General features: G+C 36.7%; 1 protein-coding gene across 3 annotated transcripts in view; it reads right to left on the reverse strand.

Annotated features, from left to right (window-relative positions):
- Positions 1–1486: 1486 nt before the first annotated feature.
- The window catches only part of MEMO1 (mediator of cell motility 1), a gene marked incomplete at its 5' end in the record, with an annotated part of 28774 nt that continues 7135 nt past the window's right edge, over positions 1487–23125 (reverse strand). The window contains 8 exons of one of the 3 annotated variants that reach the window (XM_081997205.1): positions 1487–2892; positions 4249–4353; positions 9839–9915; positions 11086–11228; positions 12142–12253; positions 13649–13761; positions 15675–15743; positions 17987–18068. In XM_081997205.1, coding sequence (XP_081853331.1) covers positions 2761–2892; positions 4249–4353; positions 9839–9915; positions 11086–11228; positions 12142–12253; positions 13649–13761; positions 15675–15743; positions 17987–18068 — 833 coding nt within the window. In that variant the 3' untranslated portion in view covers positions 1487–2760. The remainder of the gene's footprint in view (positions 2893–4248; positions 4354–9838; positions 9916–11085; positions 11229–12141; positions 12254–13648; positions 13762–15674; positions 15744–17986; positions 18069–23125) is intronic. The other 2 variants (XM_081997206.1, XM_081997207.1) reach the window with 2 other exon arrangements.

Consider the following 23125-nt stretch of genomic DNA (forward strand, 5'->3'; position numbering starts at 1 on the left):
TCCATAAAGGTCTTTTGTGAACAACACAAGAACAGAAAAACAAAGGAATATTTTAATCAGCATTTTCACACATTGAACATTTCTCTAAAATGCCAACATTTTAAATGAGAATCATGTCCCTGGCTGGATTTATTGCACCAGAAGAGTCGTCAAAGCTCAGTCATCCTACACATAGAAGCCTCCACAAAAGCAAATAGAACAGTGATTACTCAATACTGTCTAAACCAGACACTCTTTGTCCCAAAATGCTATATTCAAATGCATATTTGAGTGAGAATAAAGTACGCGGTAAAGCTAAAATAATGAAACCATAGTCTTGAGTGAAGATCTTTTCAGGAGTCTGTTATTCTCCTTATTTGCTTTTCCTTCTGAACCATTTTAAACTGACTCACCAGGAAATGGAGCACTGAAGTCAACTCCCTCCATCCCCACCAAAAGTCAAGACCAAAACAAATCAAGTTCTTTCAAATCAGTATTTTCTGCTCTCAAACAAACAGGGGGTTTAACAACAAATCCTTCTGAAGTTAGGGCAGATTTCACAAAGCTTTAAAATTTCTGAGTGGGCTTCTGAACTGTTGTTGATGATTATTATTAGTAGGCACAGAAATTCCCATTTTAATTAGAAACTTTATTTTGAAATACATTACACAGTTTACATGTGAAGTGCTTTCACTGTAAGATATTTCATAACATTGTGCTGAGCAAAATGGCTGAACGATTTCCTTGAAGCTCTTCCAGCTATGTTTTGTTTTTATTAAAACTACCTTACAGAACTAATATGCAACTTAGGCATTTGTATTCAGGGCTAATTACTACATTTACCTTAGGGAGAAAGTATATACTTAACTGTCCCAATTAACTATGTGTTTCAATCATGACGTTAAGCATTTGGCATAAGACTGAAAGAAACACGAATCCTAATTAAACTTGTATTCACCAAAGATTAAAAAAAAAATTAATCTTCATGATCAAGCTACTTTTTTAATAAGGCACAGTCAGACAAGTATCTATAAAGACTGGCTACCAATTCAGTTTTACCTGCACAGCCTTCCTGCTGGTCTGTCAAAAGTAATCCGAAAGTTGTTTTCACTGTCTGCTGCTGAGACTTTTCAAGAACAAGGCAGAGCAATAAGGCAACTAAAAGAACAGACATGCAAAAGAGTTTGGCATTTGAGATGGATTCTGAACATCTGCAAAGTAGTTCATTTTGTAAATGGAGCATTCACCTGTTATTAAAATGGTGGCCAAATGGGATAAGGAACATAGAAGTGGTGCAAGCAGTGCCTGTTTGCAAAAGCGTATTTTAATAGGAGTAAACAAGAGGTCTGGTATGCTTTCAGGTGAAGACTTGGCATGCAGCAATTCCCACAACTTTCAAAGATAATCTAAATTGAATTCTGAAATCCCCCTCCGCCACTCAGAAAAGCTACATGTACCAAGAGGCTGCTTGACAGCAGGTGAAATATCAGGGAATGAAATCTCCATTTAGATAATGAGCCAGTACTGCCATCCTACTTTGCATTTCTCATTAGAACAAAAGGAAGTCTTCAGGAATGAGAACTCAAATAATTACATCATTATTTTGGCTGAAAGAAAGTTCAAGAACTCTTAAAATGTGATGATGTTTAAAGAACATGAAACAATTCTACCCACAGTCAAAGAATAAAGAATAAAAAATTTTAAAAAATGAAGAGAAGTCTTACCTTCCCCTCCTAATTAAATCTTTGAGGAATAATTGCTTGAGCTTAGCACTGTATGGTTTCTGTGGCCTATGAATGCTTGATAGATACTCTAAAAACTATAATTTTCAAGCTGTTGTTTGTTTTCAATTTTAAGTCATTTCAAATAAAAATACTGCATCTGTTTCACTTTAATAATCAAACTGAGCATAAAAATCATTAAAAGTGTATTTCTGATACAAATTTATATCATATACTAAAAGATACTATTTTATAGATAATTGTAAACCAAAAAGAATTGGAATATACAAAAGGTTTTTAAAATTCCTTTGCACAGCTGAACTCATAGTGCAGGTTTAAGATAAAAAAAAAAATCCATAAATGAAGTAGTCATAACAAATGTTGAATATAAAATACATTCTAAAGTATTTTACAGAATGGCTGAATTATCAAGCATAAGAACTGAGGATAAAGGATGTTTAATGACAAGCAGCCACATATAGAACACAAAGCAATAAGTTTAAATCAGACTATTTTGGTTTGTGTAGCCCTTTATTAGCAACTAAAATAGAAGATATCTGTTTGTACATCACGGGTAGTAACTGACTATACTGGAGTTTTATTATATTCTAATACAGGATCATTTATAAATGCGTTGTTTTCCTTTTTTTTCTTTTATTAAAAAGCTTCCACCCCTTTTTCAGTTTACAACTTGCAAAACTATTCTGAAAGCTGAGTATATGTGCACAGGTCTGCAAAGAGTGCAAATTTAGGATATGGTAAATGCTTTACATGTATTTGTAAGGACTGTCTGCCACCATGCCTTCATAGGCATCAGCTTTTTGGAGGGGAAAAAAAAAACCAAAACACAAAATGTTTCAATAACAGCCTTCCTTCCATTGTCCTAAACAAGAAAGCATTTTTAAATGAGTTGAAACTAAGGAAGGACTACACCTACTAGAAAAGAAGAGAGTTCTATTAGTTTGAGGTTTCAGTACACCCAAAGACCAGGGACTGTATCTTTGTAAGGGCTAGGCTGGGACAGAGTGTGTGCAGGTGCCATTCCTGAGCATTCAGCAGTTCAGTGGACCATAAGTGCTCCAGCTGCATAACTCACTGAGCTGTCTTGCCAGTTTCGACACTGGCTTGACTGAGCATAATTCAAAAATGAAAAGCTCATATTCATTCCATTCTTCTGGAGCTCGTTGATAGCCTGAAGAGAGGAGGAGGGAAAAAAAAGCTGTTTAAAAAAGGTATCAGTGAAATTATGACATGTTCTAAACCTCAGTCCTCTCCCCTCCCCCCAGGGGTCCTTGCATCATCTCTTATAATAATGTAAGTACCTCCAAGTAATTTGTAGACCTAACTCATTTCTGTGCTGCTTCATTCATTGACGCTCCCCGCACTGCACTATGTACATCCACGCAGTTCTAAAAGGCAATACTAAACAACCTTTCAAAATAGATCCTTTAGAAACAATGTTTTCAGTTCTATAGGGAACTTACACAGAAACACAGATGTAACAGGAAAAAAACCCCTCAACACTATTAACACTTTTCAGATTGTATTTCTTCTATTAAGGAAAAAGAATATACCAAGATAATTTATTGAAGTGTGACAATTGGCAAAAGTGAATGAACAGAGTTTAGCTCAGATTCACTGTAAAACTCATCATTATCTGAGGTTAAGAGTTGGATATTTTTGTAGGGTTGTCATAGTACTAACTTTTGCTACATGTATCTCCAATATTGATATTGCTTATAGAAACTTTTATAGACTCCGCTTTAAAACGTTCCTCTATATGTTCTCCATATAGACTACATTTCCGGTGAATTAAGTTTTCCCTTTTAAAAATGTTAATATGCTTCCTGTTTCAGATTTTAATTACAGTAAAAATACAGTGAGATTCACTCAAGCAATAACAAATCTGCAGCACTTCGGCAGTGCTGTAAAGCAGCTGTGACCCAATTTAGACAACTAAGTAAATCCAGGTTTATCTCTGCACTGCATCACCAGAGCAGAATACGGTAACTAGAAAGTACCAGTTAATCTGAATTCCAATTGCCACTAATTTATGAGTTAACAGTGCACTGCACCCATACTTACAAAGGCAATCTCTCATCGTATTTGCAAAACTCAAATACACTGCCAGACATCACAAGGCACTCACAATAGCTAGCTAATAGCAATACAGAAAAAATATATACATGTTTGTTAAGTACTGATTCAAAAAAGTAAGCATGTACTACTTCAGGGAAATGGATTTATTTGTTTGTTTATTTATTTAGGACCAAGAGAAAGTGAATGATTCTATTTCACCAAAATTCAAAAGGAACATGGTACCTCATCTCCCATAGGGAATTGAAACCCCTCAGCCCTTGTAAGAGCTTACATTTGTCTATATGCAAGACATGGAAATTGGAGACCAAGTGGAGAACACTTAGAAAAAATAAATTTATACAAGACTTGCCATTTTAGAACTAAGGAATACTCCAGCAATATTATGTTTAAAACAAATGTAAGCATTTTGCTAAAAGCTAGATTTTTCAACAAATCAAAAGTTACTTACGTTTAATAATACACCAATAGGATGTCTTCCACATATTGTATTATGGTATTTCTTCAAGTAATTGCTAAAAGATACAGGATCTAGCTGCTCTATAATGCTCATACCCTGAAAAAGAATTGATAGCAATGATTACTTCACACATTCATGAGCAGGTGTTTATACATCACCTATTTATGACAACACAGAATACTTCAGGTGGAAAAAACTTCTACTTTGTATGAAGGGAATCTCAGCATATGAGCTCTAGCTTGTAGTCATCTTGTTGCCATCCCTTGCCAAACTAAAAGTGCAGGAGCTCTTCCAAAGCTGTCAATGATCCACAGATCTGTGAAGCTACCTTTGCAGATGAAGCTCATGGTAAAAAAGCTCCTCCCACAGACTATCCAATCCTCACCTCCAAGGGTGCCCTACTTCCATGGGATTTTGTACAGCAATAACCAGACAAATTCACTAAAAGGGCATAGCAGGAAGAAGTTTTGCCTCCATCTCTTCCTGTTAACAGAGCTCAGGGCTGAGCACTTGCCTGGGACTTCTGGATGTCCAAAAACCCTAGACAAATCATCAGTATACAAACATGCAATTCAAGCATGTAGCAAGTGTAACGTATCCTAGACGTATCAGGCATGCAAGGCAGTTGATCTGGGCACAGGTTGACCATCTGCTCAGTGCATAAAAAGCAGATCCAGAACATCTCTAAAGTACTAGAAAGTTGGTGCACAGCAGAAACATAAGAGTCAGGAGATGATGCTTCCGCTTTACATGAGGCAGTGACATACATACACCCTTTTCTCCATCCACAGCGAGACCCATGATCCCATGGAGTCATACTATGAAAACCAGCACATGTACAGAAAACAAAACCTTCCACATTCACATTCTTAAAAGCAAAAAGACTCCTACAACTCCAGATATGCCTACTCTTAACCCATCCCACAGAGCAGATCAAATACAATGAAAGTAGTTTAAAGCAAATCTAAATCAATTGTTGTCTGGATTTTATCATGGCTTTGCTACTTTCCCTGTATTAGACTCCATCCCCTGGTGTTTTTCCTTCCTCTGAAAACAATCAATTCCCTTCACCGGGTAAATGAGCTCCAGACACCAACTAATTCAGCAAGACACATAGCTGTGCTTCTTACACATAGCTGATGGAACAGGAAGGTTTTCCTTACAGACCGGAAAAAAACATACACTTTGCATGGGAACAATTGGAGGTTGGTATCAGAAAGGGAGAGGATTTCTCCTAAGGTTTCTGCTACTGTCCCAGCCCCTTCCCCTGCTTTTGGGAAAGTGTGGGTGATAAAAGGAGAAATCATGATGCAGGAAGCAGTCAGTCTGTCTGAAGTCTCCACCTCAAGAGTGAAACCTCTTGAATACTCTGCAAGGGCGTTGGCTGATCTGGCAGATACACTAATTATTCAGACTGGATCACAGTTTACAATGCAGGAGCTGGAGATTCCCCAGGAGAATCAGGGAGGATTAGAAAACAGCAACCATAACCACCACCTTTGTGTACTTTTAATTAAAAACAGACATAAGATGAATTAATAGAGAGATAAATTTTATGGAAAAATAAAACCAAACTATGCTGACCAATTGCTGGCAAGAGCTCAGTTCTTCCAGGGTCATGGAGAGGGTGTTTGGACCCCTGGCTGGTAATTACAGATGTAACTCCAGATCTACAGAATGTAAATGAGTGCCAAAAAAATAAAGGTAGCTATTCTCTAACTAGCAGTGATTACATAGATATAATTGTATTTCTGAAGTTTAAGCAGCATGTCTTTGAACCATCCATTTACTTGTAAATAGTACATGTCAATACACAGCTAAAGAAAGCTAAAGAACCAAACTTGACTATGTACTTAAGTGAAACTAACATGCATAAGGCACTTACTCAGATACTGAACAGCTCATAAGAATATATTTTATCCATTTGTAAACGCTTTCACAAATTTTTAAAAAATGAAAATGGCTGCTCAATTGAGAGACTCATTTTATAGCTGTAAGTCACTGGAACTGGGCAGAGGCATTTGAGCGTTTGTCTCAAATAAATGGACATGGATTTATCAGAATGCCTAGTAAGCTTATTTCAATGCACAGTTCAGCACTGAAAAACATTTAGAGCTATGCAGTTCATCCCAGCAAACGCTAACAGAGCTCCATACCTCACAGATTGGAGAAAATCCATAGGAAACTAGTATTAACACATAACCTATAAGCATTCAACTGTACTGAACTTTTCAACCTTTTGGATTTAAAAATTGTTGTGGCAGAGGAGCAAAGACTACCAGGCTTGTTTCTCAGTCTAAAATGGTGTTGAGGAACATAGAAAAATAGAATACAACCTGACACAAATGTTTCCTAAAAAGCAGAAGTATGAAACTAATAATTTTCAGTATTCAGATTAACTCAGCCAGGCATGGTTTAGAACAGAGTTAAAATATATGACAAAACCCACATGATAAAAATGCAAACCATCAAACAGTTCTGCAGTTTATCACATGGTTATTATTGCACCACATAGAAATTGCATATTTCAGTTGCCCAGACACTGTAAATGGCATCTACAATATCCTAGCACAGTGCACTTAATAATGTAACTGCTTTTAATCATATTAAATATAATTCCCTATATGACCAAGTATCTACAAGCTTACAAAAAAACCCCCAAACCCCAACCAACACCACACAGGCTTATTTTATACTATACTCCAATAATCCTTCGGGTGGTCAAGTTTAAGTTTGCAATTAGTTGCTTCAGCAGCTTCTTCACACTTTAAAAATATGAACTAGTAGCACACTTACGGAAGTAGAAAAATCTTGGTCTTAGCACTAGCCAGTCCAACTATCTTTGCACATGTGAGTGACTCAGACTAGAAGATAAATAACCAACAGAAAAACTACTGGCTGGGCACAGCAGAGAGAGCAGGGAGCTGGGCACCCAGAAGGGACTTGTGGTCTTGCATTATGCCCAAGCTAAGAAGCCTTCCCAGGCTAGAGCACTGTGGAAGGTGCTAGCACACCACAGCAGCACTGCAGAAGCCATCAGAATTCAGCAGTTCATTACAGCCACCTGAGAAGCCACCCATGCTGCGCACAGCTCCTGCACAACAACTGCTGTCTGTTCCTGCACAGCTCTCCTCAGCTCCTGCATTATCCTCTCCCTCCAGCATTCAGGGTAACAGAATCCTCCTGTTGACTCAAGTGAGGCATGAAGTTTCATAAATAGATATAAAATGAGCAATCTGTCAGTGAAGATTGAAGCAAGCAGTCTGCATTTTCTGGCTAGCCACAATCAACAAATAATTACTCTTCAACGACATCTTACAGAATACTCCCCCACTTTTATTTAAAAAGATGGTAGGTATCAGGTTATGATATACAAACAAATTATTGCACATCAGCTGCTCAATTATAACTCTTCATGTGAGGATTCTTCCCTAAGGTACCCCTGCTAACCCTGGGGCTGTTTATTCCTTTCACTGCCACTTCACAAGGCGCACTGTGGTACCCTTAGGGTATCAGCGGTCACATGAAGAGTTACCATGGAGAAACTGATGTCTGCCCAGCAATATTTACTCCTCTGTATTTTTTTATGCTAGAGTCTAAGGCTCTAACTTAAAATTACTGGAAATAACATTTCTCAGAGCAGTTACCAGGTTAGTAAATTTTCAATGCCCAAAGTGTTTAGCATTGTTTAGGCACTAGCCAGGAAAATCATCATGCATCTGCACTTAAGGTCCAGTCTAATTTGTCCTTCCACAAGGGCATTTCTAAGGAAAAGTAATTTCATCTTCACCCAGAATATCTTCCTGCTTACAAAGTGCTCAGCTGACTGCTTTCCTAGTTAGGTCCAATAGAATTATTGGGCCAGTAATAGCAAAGGTTAAAACCTCTGACTGTTTTGTCTCTATCTTAATGCTATTTTCTCTGTGAAGAGGACCTAGTGGTTACAACACCACAAGTTTCTTTAGCATGCCAAATACATTAAAAAATTCAGTACTTATCTAAGAAAACAAGAAGTAGCTGAGTGGGGCATACAAAATTGAATAAACCCATTCCAGGAGAAATGTGACAGGGAGACCCTTGTGGCACTGTAGATGGCATCCCAAGTGTACCCACAATACTGCTAAATAGGAATTTCTGAAATTCACCAAAAGGAAGACCTGCTCTGTACAGAGTTTGAATACAGAGTCATGTGTTCACACATGGCATGATATAAACAGGCAAAAAATAACCACAGTATACTGCTACCACCATGTTTAGTTTTCCAGTTAAACTTAATATTGGAAAAAGTATTTTCATCATTATTAAGCAGTAGACATCATTTTCAATGTTACAAAAAACGTAATTTCCTTTTGGCTGAGTAACTACCAAAAGAAAGAGTTGGTGCAGCAAGTATTCACTAGAAGTAATTATATGCCAAAGTCCAGTCGTTCTACAAGCTTTCACCACAGAAATTAACACGGGGGAAACTAATGTTTGCTAATGCACCTTAATCTGCTCTCCTGCAAAAACACTCAGAGCTGCAAATTCTGGGACTCTGTAGAAAAACACTTTTCTTTCTAGAGAAACCTCTCAACTCACAACAAGAATTATTTAAAATGGGATAAATAGAATGAAGGCAAATTATTTACTGTTTCCATTCCAGCGATGAATAGTGGAAAAACAAAGAGGTTAATATGGATACACAAAGCAAAAGAACTCCAGAGATCTCTCCAGTGGATAGGAGTTATTCCTTCAAGACAAGGAAAAAAATTAACATGCCCTGAATAACAACAGTTCTCTCTTCTAACAGTTTTTACAGAAGTTACATAAATGATCCAAGCAGTTTTAAAACAAATTTTGAGGTTACATATTTCCAGAAGAATTACTTCTATTCTGTGCCTTAAGTATGGTCTTGAACATTAAACGCATTTTTTTTCATTTAAAAAGAAATCCTTGGCTCCTGTGATTGCAAAGAAAATGCAACATAATGGGCATCACGATCTTTATGTATTTAGCATTCCTTTCAGCCTTTTGCCAAATCCAGAATGAAGTAGGGTCTACTGCTTTTCCCCACCACCTACTACAGAGTAAGGGATGGGGAGGGGGACACTATTCCCAAGAAAACCGTGACTTTCATTCTCCTGACCAGCACAATCCCCTAAGGCCTTTCCTCCTCAAAATGGATATTGCTGAAACTATTAGCATAATCACGATGCTATTTCGATATGCAGGTATTGTAGCTACCAAGCCTGAACTACCACAAATACTCGTTTCATAATTCTTATTGCTTGTTGAAAACATAAGAGGGTATGTGGACAGGAATTACATTACACTAGGGCATTTTAGGTAGGTGAGCATGCATTTGTTCTCGTAAATTAAGTTTACTAGATTATACCCGCAATGTATTGTGCGCAGTCAGCAAAATGGAGGATACTAGCTAAAAACAACAGCTAAGTTCTTATTGTGGTAAACAAAGGAAAAGTACACATTCAATAAAATAGCTAATCTATAATATTTTGTTAGAGAAATTTCTAAAGTGTTCAAAGAAATGTAATGTACAGGAGAAATTTGTTAGTTAGTTCCACCAAATCTTAAAACTTACCATTTTATCTAGGTGCTCAATGGATCTATAAATTTCTCCTTGGGATTCATCATAGTAACTGTAACGGAACCTCTGACCTTGAAACAAAAATCATGTATAAAATAAAAAAGGGAAAAATTGTAGCTAAAACACTCCCTAGTACTTACTAAATAATTGAAATTATAATATTTGTAAAGTAGCAATCTTAATTTATTTTATACTTTTTAGCTCCACTGAGGAAATTCTAGGGCAATCAAAGTAGCAGCCCAGAACTAAAGTGAAAAATACATGATGGGCAGCTATATTCCTAAAGAAAAACCTACTATGTAGAACTGACACTGCAGTATCACTTATTAATTGCCTGTTATTGCCATGGAATCCAATTCTATAAATTAAAAAGTAAAGCAACATTTCATTTCGCTATCCCTCTTGGAGAGGTCAACCCTGGAATCAGGCTACATCTGCTTGCACAACAATACCCACAGTAAATGAAGGTTAAAAGAAAAAGGTCATGATAATTCAATGAACAGTTCTAGATGGTTCATTAGCCACAACAGAACCCAGGTCATTCTTGCATACCTCCACCTATTTCACAATTCAAAGATGAGTAAAATATGCACTTAGTTACATAAGTTGACCAAAGATGACAATGAAAAAATGTTGTGTAATATAAAACATATCTTTCTGAAGCAGTCCCTTTTCCAGCTGTTATCACACTTAATAGAAATATAAAGTGTTAAAGCAGGACAGAAGTCAAGGCTTCTGGAGTCTTTATAGCTCTGCCACCAAGATGAACTGGGATAGCTCTGGTGAATTGGCATACATATTCCATCTGCTATCTTACCCAGCCGTAAAATGTACAAAACTTATTTCCATCAGAGGAATTTTGCCATGTCCAGTGAATTTTTTGCTTATTAATTTTGCAAGTTGCTTTAGGTGCTTAAAAGAGGAGTAAAAAGAGCAAGAAACTTCAGACATTTATTTCATTGCAAAAGTAAAGAGATGCATATAAACCCATACCGCTTCACCATTTATTTCCTCCACTACACTGAAAACACATTACCACATTAAGATTTTTCATCTATTGTTCCAGATTAAAAAGAGAAAAATCCTTTTTTAGCTTTACAAAGGCAGTTTCAAGTTTAAGTTTAAGTTTCAAAGAGACATTTACCAGAAGTTAAAATGTTCAATGTTTAATAAAATACACTATTTGAAAAACACTACAAAACATTCATCATACTGTTATAATGAAGAGATGTGAAACTTACCCCAATGGCAAAAGTCAGAAGAAACCACAAAGAGGTTACTAGGATCAGCTAGGTATTTACTGAAGAGTTTTCCAAATTCCTGCTCTTTTGACTCACTCAGTGCTCCGACCAACACAGGAATAATAGTAAACTCATCCTTATGGCTTATAAGCAAAAGAAAAGAGGTTGTAATCCAAGTAACATCTGAAGTTTTTTCAGGGCTTGCTAACTGAAATTGCAGAATGCTTTAAAAGGTCACTATTGAACTGAAGATACAGTTAATTTGGTAAGGTCATACTAGGAAGTTGTTTTAGAACCTGAAACTACTTCAGTTTCAGAAAACAAATCCCCCCCCAGTATTTGTCTTTGATGCAAAGTAAAAACACCAGGCAAACAAAAAGAAAAGACACAATGAAACCAGCAATAAAGTAAGAATTAAATTCTCCCTGTATAGATGCTGCACACCTGTTGGGTAATTTTCCAACATATATGAAAATGCTCAAGATAGCACCCAGATGTATACCAATACCCCAGGGAAAATTACAAACACTGTGGAAGAGAAGTTAAAAAAGAAGAAGATGGGGAAAATTGACAAAAATTACCACCTTTAAAGAAAAATTATTCAAAGTACTCATCTGAAATGGCAGGTATAAACAGAACCCGGATTTCAAAATTAGTATTAAGGCTCCAAACAAACTTAAAATCCCACAGAAAACACCTATTAGTATTTGAACTTCTTTCAGAGATCACTTCCAAAAATGAAGGAAAAAGAAAGAAATCAGATACTGAGAAAGATTCATGAAAGTGTGTCTAATATTAACACTATTAAGTCAATATAAACTTATTTGTAAGAGGTGTTCCAATTGCTGCACTCACAGTTTCTATTACAGCAACTAATCATAGTCTCTGACCCTCTCCTCCCCAAAATTTTTATTGGGGGAATGTGGGAATTATATATCACATAGGGTATTATACACCATAAAGGTTATTATTGCTTCCTACTGCACTTCACATGTAGTTCAAACATTTAATGCACATAATGCTCATTCTTGTAGAAGAAGTAATTAGCCCAAGTACCTTTCCATGGCTTTAGCAGTATAAGGCAAATGCATTTCAATACTGTGTTCATCTTCATCTGTCTGTAGGGACATACGCTCAAACATTCCAGTCTTCCACAACTCTCCATAAACTGAAATTAATTAAAAATTAATTTTTACTACTTTTTTTTTAAAAAAAACACTCTAAAGCAAGGTACAGTGCCTCTTTATCAGAACAAGCTCAGTGTGACAAATTACTTGCCCCCAGGGGCTGCCATCATAAACCACTTGTTTTTAAATAAATTCAGGATTAAAACTACGTTCAAGTTATTAAGATACAAACATAATTGATTCAGTTTATAACATAAGTGTGTTAAATCAGTGACTTTGTTAATATATTGAGAAATATTTTAAGTTATGATACAAAATTTAAGTAACACAAATAAAACACATTTGGAAATATGCATGTATTTGCCCAGCCACTGAATTCTTATTTTCACAAACTACACCATCATATGTTTTAAAAAAAAAAAAAAAAAAAAAATTGCTGATCAGCTGAGCCATTGCTGGATGTGTTACTATTTAACATAATTTATTAACTGAAGCATGAAATCTAGAGACAGCTAAAACTGATTCAGTGATCCACATTTATAAGTTATCTTTTCTACTCTCAATTGCACTTGGTGGTATGCAGAGTCACCTCTACATTTTGAAAACTCTCCGCTGGATGAAGACTTTGATGTAAGGCTGTGCCTCCTTTTCCATTCCATAAAGGAGTTCTACAGAAACTGAAACATTTGTTACCTAAGGAAATTTCTGCAGGCACTATGGAGAAAGCCTGAACTAGCTTGCTTAACCACAGTTATGACGAAATAGCAATACTTCTGTGCTAATCAGCCCTTCTGAAAAAGATAATATTGCATTATTTAGGTATACCTCAAAACACATGAAAGTCAAAATATCAAATTTATCTTCATCGCACCTTTACGCTTAGCCTGAAAGACCGGTATTTCATGGACTACCAGTTTTCAAGTTCTGTAGGTACTCTGCCAGTTAAAAAACAAAAGTCACATGCAATAATGCATCCAAATACAAGCAGCTTTTTGTTCCTCTATCATTCCTCTGTTAGAAATAAACTCAAACCAACTAAAGCACTATGTTTTTTTTCCAGACAGAACACTTCACAGAATAATGGTGCAGGTGTGTAGTGGGCTATAATTCAAATACAACATCTTTTAAAGGCATTACAAGTTGAGATCACTTTTAAAGATCACTTTGCCAAGAGGCGCACACTCGTAATGGAAAAAGATAAGAAAAGACTGAGAATTCTTTACTCACAGAGCAAGAGAGACATTAAGGTTATAATATAGCAATGCCTGCAACCACCAGGATCTTTCAGAATTTAGCTTTCATTGCAGTAAGAACAGATTTATACTTGTATGCCACTTAAAAGTAATAAAGTGCCCAACAACAAAAGAGTCCTCAGCACTGCAGTTAATACTCAAGCATAAGCAATCTTCAAGATGTAAGCTTTATCATGCACTTACTCTTTTGGTCAATTCGGAGATCATACAGGGGTGTTCTGTAAATGTCCACACTGGAAAGTGCACATCGGGAAAGGGGCACATGATGGGAAGGCCCAAGAATGAAAATTTTTCGTCTACAACAATTAACACAAAACCCCACAATTCAGACAACTGCAATTGTACAGAGACTTGGTTTAGATTAACAAGTTTAATAAAAATGTACAAAGTGATACTTTCTGGTGGTTACCAGAAAAATATATTTTTAATCTGCTGTGTGTGAGACCACAGATCAATCCATGGCCTAGCCTTGCTCAGTATCTCAGAAATGATCACGACATCAATTCAATAATGTTTCCTGTGACCTTGAACCTCTTAAGCAGGTTATATACTAGAGGGCACTCATCAGCTAGAAATCCGTCTGTCTGTCTGGGGGTTGAATGATGTGTTATAGCCCCTTAAAACAGATTTTTGGATTCTCTTCTTCAGTTACACACCACCTTCAACAACTACAGGTATGTGCCCTTGCATAAGGAATATGGATTCATTGTCTATTCAGAGTTTATAACTTATTTACTTGATTAGCCTTACTTCAGATTTCATCAAATTCAAATTTAAGTCATTCTCAAATGCTGTTTTTATCCAGCTGTTGCATCAACAACAGTGACTTGGACCTGCACATTCGTAGCTTTAGCTGATACAGCAAACTTTCACACATCATCATGATGTTATTTCATCAAGTCCTCAGTTCCTGGCTCTTGATTAGATGTTAAGGGTCTCCTGCCACAGGACTTAAAGAAAAGAAAAAAACCCAAAACCTATAGGAAATGCAACTTTTCAGATTCACAATCATATCATCTTGTTTCTAGCACTGAACTAAAGGGGTGGGACACATAATTTTTTTTTTTCCTTATGTGTGGAGTGCTATAGCAAGCTATACTAAAATCCTAAAGCTTCTTACAGAACTCAAAAACAAAATATCCAAACATGCAATACTTCAGCTGAAAGATGAATTCTAAACATCCCATGTGGTAAAATAGCAAATGATCTAGAAAGTCCAATCAACTCCACATCACTGAACCTGGGGAATGCAACTTGTTCTAGAAATTTTAGAGAAAGCATTCATCTGTCACACCATAAGTTATCTTCACTTCATTTACAATAGTTTAGAAAGAGTCAAAACCATTGTCTTTGGAGAGCATTACAACATGTTATCTCATAAGCAACAGATAGACATAGCCAGGTTTTATACTAACATTGCAAAAATACATACTTTGAGTAAATACTGGAGATGTTTTAAACAATCGTAATTTAAAAAACCCAAACATTGCAGTCAGCAAAACACACAAGAATTATATTCCTTTAACCTAGAATAACTGTATTCATATTTTGCAAGGCAGGCATAGACTACTGTAGTGTGTTAGGCTTTGTGCTGTTAGAAACACTAGTCCATTTAAATTTATTACAACAAGTAACTTTCACTGACTTCAAATGTTATATACACACACTGGTCACTCTCCCCACAGCAGAAGAGAATCGTGGCAGCATTCAGCCCATAATCCTGCACTGAAAAACCAATGTAGAATCATGATCAAATATTTTAATATACGTAAAAACCAAACAAAACCTCCCAAAACAAAACTAAAAAAGAACAAAGTCACCCTGCAACCAGTAAAAAACACCCCAGCTTGGCCTTTTATAAAAGAAGTGGAACATCAAGAAATAAAGTAAATCAAATGTTATTGCCTGCAAAAGGAACACCTTTAACCCCTCCCTTCTAAAAAGTTAGTTACCAACAAGTCTCAATAATTTTTTAAAATACTGCTTTACATTTTCAATTTCAACAATTACATTATTTTTTTCTTTTGTAACACCCAAACAATTTGAACATTTATGATGTTAAAACAGAATGGATGCATAAAATCCTAAAAGAGTATAAAATTAAAATTTGAGTACTTCGAGGTGTAAGAATGTAAAAAGAACATTCAGCTTCTCAGAGAACTGCAATAGCATTGTCTTACACTTTGTAAAGAAAAACTTTAATACTTACGTAATATTGGGATCCACTTGTTTGTAAGCATGGGCTGCACAAGATCCACAATAGGTATATCCTGCGTGGCTGCAAATCAAAGTGTACAAAATGTTAACATGTTAAATATTGCTTAACATCTTAAATATGCTGATATTGCTATTAAATGTTAATATCTTCAATATTATTTGCCCACAATGAGCTAGAAATAGTAAGAGCGATCCAAAAATCAACTCCTGAAAGAGCTGGAGAGCGCTGTTCCAGTACTGAACGTACGAGGGACATATTTGTTTAAAAAACTATCAGTGACCATTACTTGAAAGTTGGTGTGTAAGCCTCCAAGTCAAAGCACCTTTTGTTACTTGTAAAAGATATTAGTAGGCAGACTGCACAACTGCATATTATCAGAAGCTCTTAATAATGCTAAGAATGCAGCCAGGGGACAAGGGCATAGTAAACTGCTGGAGAAAGCTCGTCTAAACACACTCCAGGAACTGAATATGATGACAGTAAAGGGATCAGGCAAAGAGAGACTACACATTACAGCAGATACACAGAGAATAAAAAAAGCTCTGTCATCGGAGAAGAATACCTCAGCCATAGAATGAATGGGCACAAGGAAAGGAGTGGAATGCAGCATGCTAGCTTTTATCACAGCTAATGGGATACATGCTTTTTCCTATTACTCTGGCCTGGAGCCTTTCTCGCCCTGTGTTCCTGTGTGTGCTCCAAAAACATTCGTCATTTTTCTGACTAGTTGTTTCAAATATCACATCCAAATCTTAAGACCCACTCCCTTGAAGACCGTTAAAAACAGAAGATTCAGTTTACACCACTAAAAGCATGAATTCCAGAGGACATTCATTCCCCAGGGTCCCAGGCCAAGTGATGGAGAACAGCTCATGGTCACTCAGCAGCATGTCCATAGCAGAAGGCAATGCCCACGTTGCACAGCGCTTGAGCCACATTGCCTCTGGAGCTTATCTGGAGCGCCTAGGTCAATAGTTACTGTTGATTTTGCATCAAATATGTGCAACAACACAACTGCAGCTTTCCAGGTGGTCTTTTTTACAACGATACTGAGAATGATACGGGCTGCAAGTCCTGGGACATACAGGATGTTTGAAGATACAAGTTCCCCAGTGACAACACTATACAAGTTTATATTTATTTATATGTATGTATGCTCGCACGTGTGTATATTCATCCAGAGTGATACCTGTAGCAAGTTACCCTCAAAATTACCCTGGGATTTTACTTCCATGTCACTGACCTCACTCATTCTAAAGAGCTCAGAAAGGTACTAACATACACACCAAGTGGATAAACAGGAGACTGAGACCTAGTGAACCAGCGAAGTGTGTTATTTGACAATGTCAAAAGAGCCTTCTGAAAGGTTCCCTCTGCTACAGGCTTCTTCAGTCTTCCACAAAAATATTATTAGCTGTATCCCACTTAACAGGTGGGAAAACAAAGGCGTGGTTAATGAAATTTGGTAAGACAACGGGAAGATCTCCAGCAGTTCTAGAAAAAGAACCCAGGTTACTTAATCCTCAGCTGAAAGGCCTCTTTCATGACATTCCTGTGAGAAAGACTAAGGTAGATTTGGGACAATTTCTCTGCACATTCAATACTATTATGGAATACTTCAAACATGTCAATGCTATGTTAGCACAAGAAAAACATCATATTTAAGGTGCTGCTTCTAGTATTTCCTTACAATTCATAAGAAAAGTATGTTGGTCATTCCATTTTATTATTATGTGTCTCAACTATCTTCAGGAAATTGAATTCTACCTGAATAGTTTAGGTGATCCCTATTTCTCCTGTGGACAAAAAAAAAAAAAACCCAAGCAAAACCAAACTAAAATAACAAAAGTAAACCATTTTGGATAGCTGAATAGTGTTTCACTACTTTTTGTTTTAACTTTGCTGAGTTTTGATTTGTGGGGGATGCTGGAGTTTTGTTTGGTTTTTGTGTTTTGTTGTGGGGTTTGGTTTTTTTTTTTAAGTATGTGTAGCTGTTATACTAGAAGTGCATTGAAAGAGCTGTTACCTTAGACTATCACTCCACTAATACACTTCTTATCTGTCTTACTGGATCACAAATGAACATTATGTCTTCAGTCCATTAGTAAAATGAAAACTAAACATATACAAAAAAGTGCACAGATTTCTTCCATTCTATGCCATATCCAAAATACTTACTTAGAAACCACACTACATGCCTTTCAGCTAAATACTAGCTTTCACCAGTTTTCAAAATCACTCAAAATAAAGCAGCATTTAGCCAATCAAGTATTACATATACTAAAAACAGGTTTCAAACTTACGGTGCAATAATGGCTCTAGCAGGTCTCTTTGTGGACTGTACTTGAGAAAGCCAACCTTCTAGCTGTGCATTCAGCTGGGGTCCTATGAAGAGACAAGGAAATACTGAAGCCATAAACAAAAAAAATCTAAAATGCCTCAAGAATTACCAAATAAAGTTCGAAAGTCCAGATTTAAAATCATCTTAAACATCAAAGCCTGTGTTTAAATCTAAAAAAAACCCCAAAACCAACCCAAACCCAATATGTCTGTGATGTTGAAGGTTACAGTAGGAAAGTTTCAACCTCCTAGTCCAGGAAGTTAGAATAATTTAGGTTGGAAAAAGACCTTTAAGATCATCAAGTCCAAAGTTCATTTATTGCACAACCAAACACACACTTGTTCTGTGGACTGATGCACACACCATTTCATCATTCTAATGACCTAAAGGATGCGAGGCTAACAGATGATTGATTCCTCTGGTGACAATATTTGCAGAATTCAGAAGTAAAACCTTAAGGTGACCTAAACCAAGAGAGTTTGATATGGGAAGATGACATAATAGAAAGACCTTACATACTGACATGATGGCCAATGGCTATGGTATTTAGTCTCTTATTATTATTAAGCAAGCACAAGAGCAGAACATAAAGCAGACTATAACCTGGAAAAACTGTAAATATACAGGAAAAAGCTGAAAGTGAGAAGACATCATGCTTATACTAATGCCTTAACTTATGATTAATCAACACATACTGCAAGTACATAAACATCTTGGCAACATTAATTTTGCTAATTGGTCAATCCAGTATTTAACTTATTTTTTTAAACTAAATTCTGTACCTCAACAAGTGGCAAATATTCTCAATCAATTAGCTGACAGGTGATAAAAATGCCTTCTAGAAATAAAGCATTAAAAAAATACAATTTGGTTATTTCCCATCACAAAGAAAACTTTTTGATGTAAAGCTATTCCTGAAGAAACAAGCTGGCAAATACAGTGTAACATTCCTCATACTAAAGAACACAAACCAAACTTTCAAGTAAAACTCATGCAGCTGCTATCGTTACAAGCAACATATCATTAACAAAGAGAAAAACAGATGCACTTTTTCCAGTTGACACTATGCTTTTGACAGAACTGTATGTCAGCAGAGTTTATCTGTAAAGTAGGGTGCAGTAAGCTGCTTTTCTTCTACCACGCACGTTGTAGATTTTTGTATCTTCCTGGTGCAGGTGTAAAACCACCAACTGCCAAGGAAAGTCAAAACCAGATTAGATACCTGAAACTATTTCACAGCTGTGTTCCAAACAGCCCAGATCTCAAGCTGACAGCTCTCCAAAAAGCTGACAAGAACTACAGAGAATCGGAGCAAAGACGTCAACTTTTGTAGAATCCCATCAGTCACTCACCAGTGATAGCCAAAAAGCTTTCTTGAGAAAACCAGGTGGGAGGGAGAAGGAGGGAATCAAAGCCACTGTTTTTTATAGAAAACTTAAACTCACATGGTTCATGAAAAAAGGACAACTTATCTGGTTGTAAAGAGCCCTACCTTGTTACATGAAGAAGGTGAACTAGTGCAGTACCGTTTCCCTTAGCCTACAATCACCTTGAATGCCTTAGTTGCTGTCTACAGCTCTAAAAAGGCAAAAAAGTGACATTGATTAGCCACTGTCACTCCTGTAATATAGTGACTTTGTGAAATGATGAAATTGTCAAAAACGCCCACACACCAATTTTGTTCTGCTGCTTCTGTTGCTTGGGGAAATTACAAGCAGCAGAGACATGCAAGGGAGATAAGGATAATGACATCTTAGAAAATGGAGGCTGTTGGGGAAGCTGAGTAAAAATAAATAGATATCTATTTCCATCCTCTTTTTAAGCTGCTAGTAGACTAACAAAACAGTACTCTATTACACTCTTATCACTTTTATTTTTTATATACTTAAGAGTGAAGACACAAATCGCTTCAAAATTTTACTTCCGAATTCTCCCAAAGTAAGTAGAAGGATAAAGTACCTTCTGAAAGAAGCTCTTTAGGGTACTTTTTTTTTTTCCTCAAATGCCTACCACCCAGAAACTTAAACAAAAGATGACTCTACCCCACCTGACCTCTTCTCCTCAAAGAAGATCCACAGGCAGCACAACAGCAGAAGGGCCAGAACCTCTCAAGCAAAGTGAGACAGCCGTGGGACCCTCTTCCCCAACAGGGCACAGTGCTTGGTCTTCCTCCATCCCTTCTTTAGCAAGGACTTGTGGTTAAGAAGGTGGTTACAGTGATTTGTCTTTGGTTAGAACAAATCAGGTAACTTGCTGAACAGTTTAAAGACAAAGTTCAGAATCTCTGTTAACTTCCTAAAATGACTGTTCAAATCTGGCCAAAACTTCTGATCTTAGAGTGTAGTAGCAGAGTAAGATGCCCAATTGCTCAGTGCTATTACAGACACACTCTAACAAAATAACATTTTTTTCCTAGAGGCAGTAAAATAACAGATCTGTATGACCCAAGGGATGAAACTTCTGTCAGTGTTTACTTAAGGACCAGTTAACGCATCTGCTTTCAGATTTTTGTCCCTTTGATGCAACTGCAAGGTACCTTTTTTGATCATTAACTCTGACCTAATGCAAGCTTCCATATCAACTGATACTTAATTGTACTATTTTAATAAAACATGTAATCAAACCTCTCTCTCCAAAGGACTAACAGAAAGAGAGAATGGAGAGTACAAACACATCCACATGACCTTTTAGCTAAAGAAAAAAAATTAAAATCAAACAGCACCCACACGAACTGACAGGATTACAGCCTACCTGCAGCTTACTATGCCTACAAATACTTTTAAGGGGGATATTCTAAAACTGTAACTTTATTGTTACCAAATTAGCATCAACTTCTTGCTGAAGTGTTCAGAGAAGTTTTTCTTCCAATTTCTCAAACATGACAGTGCTTAAGGCTAAAGTCAAAATATTTGAACTGGATATACAAAATATAAACCAACCCACATTATCACAGTAGATATGCTCTGCCATATGGAATTGTAGTATAGGAGATGAGTAGCTTCTTCATGAAGAGCTCCATAAGTAAGTTTTGTTCGTATGTAAATGAAATTAGACTGGAAAAAAGTCTTTTCAAATAATCACTGAGATAACTTCAGTAAATATCCATCTCCTAAGCTGACAAGCATGGGTGAGGAATAATGCTGCTGCCTATTTATCCTCCTGCTGCAGTGGTGGGAATTAGGAGAGGTCCCTGCTCCTCAAGCCACAGGTGGAAAGCCCAGCTTGAGAAAGCTGGCAGGATGAGCACAATGGGGTTTTTAAGGCTAACCCAGACAGAAGGACAGAAAGCCTTATGGATGTAACAATCAATACACTTTAGCATTAATACTGTAAGATCAGACCTTTTATTGATTAAAAGAAGATTAGGAGCAAAATATCAGCTTCACTGAAGCACAGAGCATTAAGATCGGCATTTCAATCCTATGAAGTAAGGTATAAATATAGGTATGTAACTAAAGAATGCTGACATTATCTGCGGATATTTCACATCCTGTTTTGTTTGGGAAACTGGCATGAGTTATGCCAAATTAAAAATAATTGCAAGCACAGACCAAGTCTAAACCAGGCAAATTTACAGATACAGCTACAGGCAGCATTTATTCAAATGCCTTGCCTAAAAGGACAAATTATTTTTGCAATCAATGTTATCCCCTCACAGAGCACTAGAGTAAGTAAGAAGGAATCCTTCAATGTTAAATGCATGCCAGTGTTACCCAATGAATAATAACACAAAGACATCCGGTAGTCACATGCTTAGGTTCATCACCTCAATTTATAGCTGTCGCGGTCCAGGCTTTGTGGGTTAAGCCAAACCAGCACATTCTTTCCACAGCCAAGCCTCATCACATGAGGCTGAAGTGCTTATATGCCCAGTGTCAACACAATATGATAGGAACTTGCTCCTGTCCCAGCAGCCACCACTACTAGTGCAAAACCTACCTTTTCAGATTGGCAGGGAAGATGCAGTGCTTACTCCGAACCCTCCGTCTCAGTGAATGCTTTTTTTACTGGAAGAGCATAAACCTCAACCAAAATTCAGAGCAGCACCAGGGAAAACTGCTCAGGTCTCCCTTGGTTGCACATGTAAAGCACTTGCAGCAATGCAAGTAATGCTGGAGCACAATGACAGTAACGCTGCAGTCCTCAGCTTTCACACTTCTACTTGACAGCTTTTACTTGTCTAAGCATGTCTCTTACCCTATAGGAGACATTTTTTTTCTGAGCCTTACTCCTTTTAACTACCTTTATCCATTGATGAAAAAGTCTAAACCTTGAAAATACTTCTAGTAAATATTACAGCAGATGTATTAAGTAGTAAATAAATTCCTGTAGAGTGTTAGAAAAATCAAGGTAAGTAACAGTGAAACCTTGGGGGCTGGCACACAATTAGTTTAATAACTGGAATTAAGGCAACTCCTCTCTCCGCAACTTTGAAGGTGAATCCAAAACATTAAATTATGAGGAAAACTCCAATCTGAAACATGACAGAGGACTAACTAGTTTCTCTTCCTAGTTAAAATTGCAGAAAGTATAAGGACTGTTTTAAACCACACAGGTCTCACTTGGGAAAAAAAAAAAGAAAATCTCTGTTTCTCACTGCAACAAAAGCCAAATCCTTGAATAAACAACAAGTTTTACCTATGCAAAGACTAGGACTTGTCAGGAATTGAAGGTGTTTTCCAACAACTCATGTTGATGGGCACATTCCCTACTGCTAGCATATACTCTCTTCCAATACTGAATACTGATGAAACAGTAAAATCAGCCTATAAGCAAGGCAGAAATTTACTTATGCAAACTATAGGACAGGGGAATCAAAAAACTAAGATACAAATAAAGATTACACTGATGCTACATGAACTCCTATTATACACATTGTAAGACAACAGCAGGTAATGCTTGAAGGGGGAAAATAAACCTGAAGCCACAACAGAAACATTGAAATCTGCTTTGGTGGCAGTTCTCACCTGCATGTCCCAGTTTTCGAGTATTCCACTAGCTCTTTAATTTCTTTTCCTGTAAGTTATTAGGAAATAAATAATCAAACCATAATACCACTTGTTAAGAATATCAACATGCCCCTACCTAGCTCTATAAAATA

This window comes from Phaethon aethereus, assembly GCF_964289735.1.
Source record: "Phaethon aethereus genome assembly, chromosome: 3".
In the NCBI taxonomy this organism is placed as follows: domain Eukaryota; kingdom Metazoa; phylum Chordata; class Aves; order Phaethontiformes; family Phaethontidae; genus Phaethon; species Phaethon aethereus.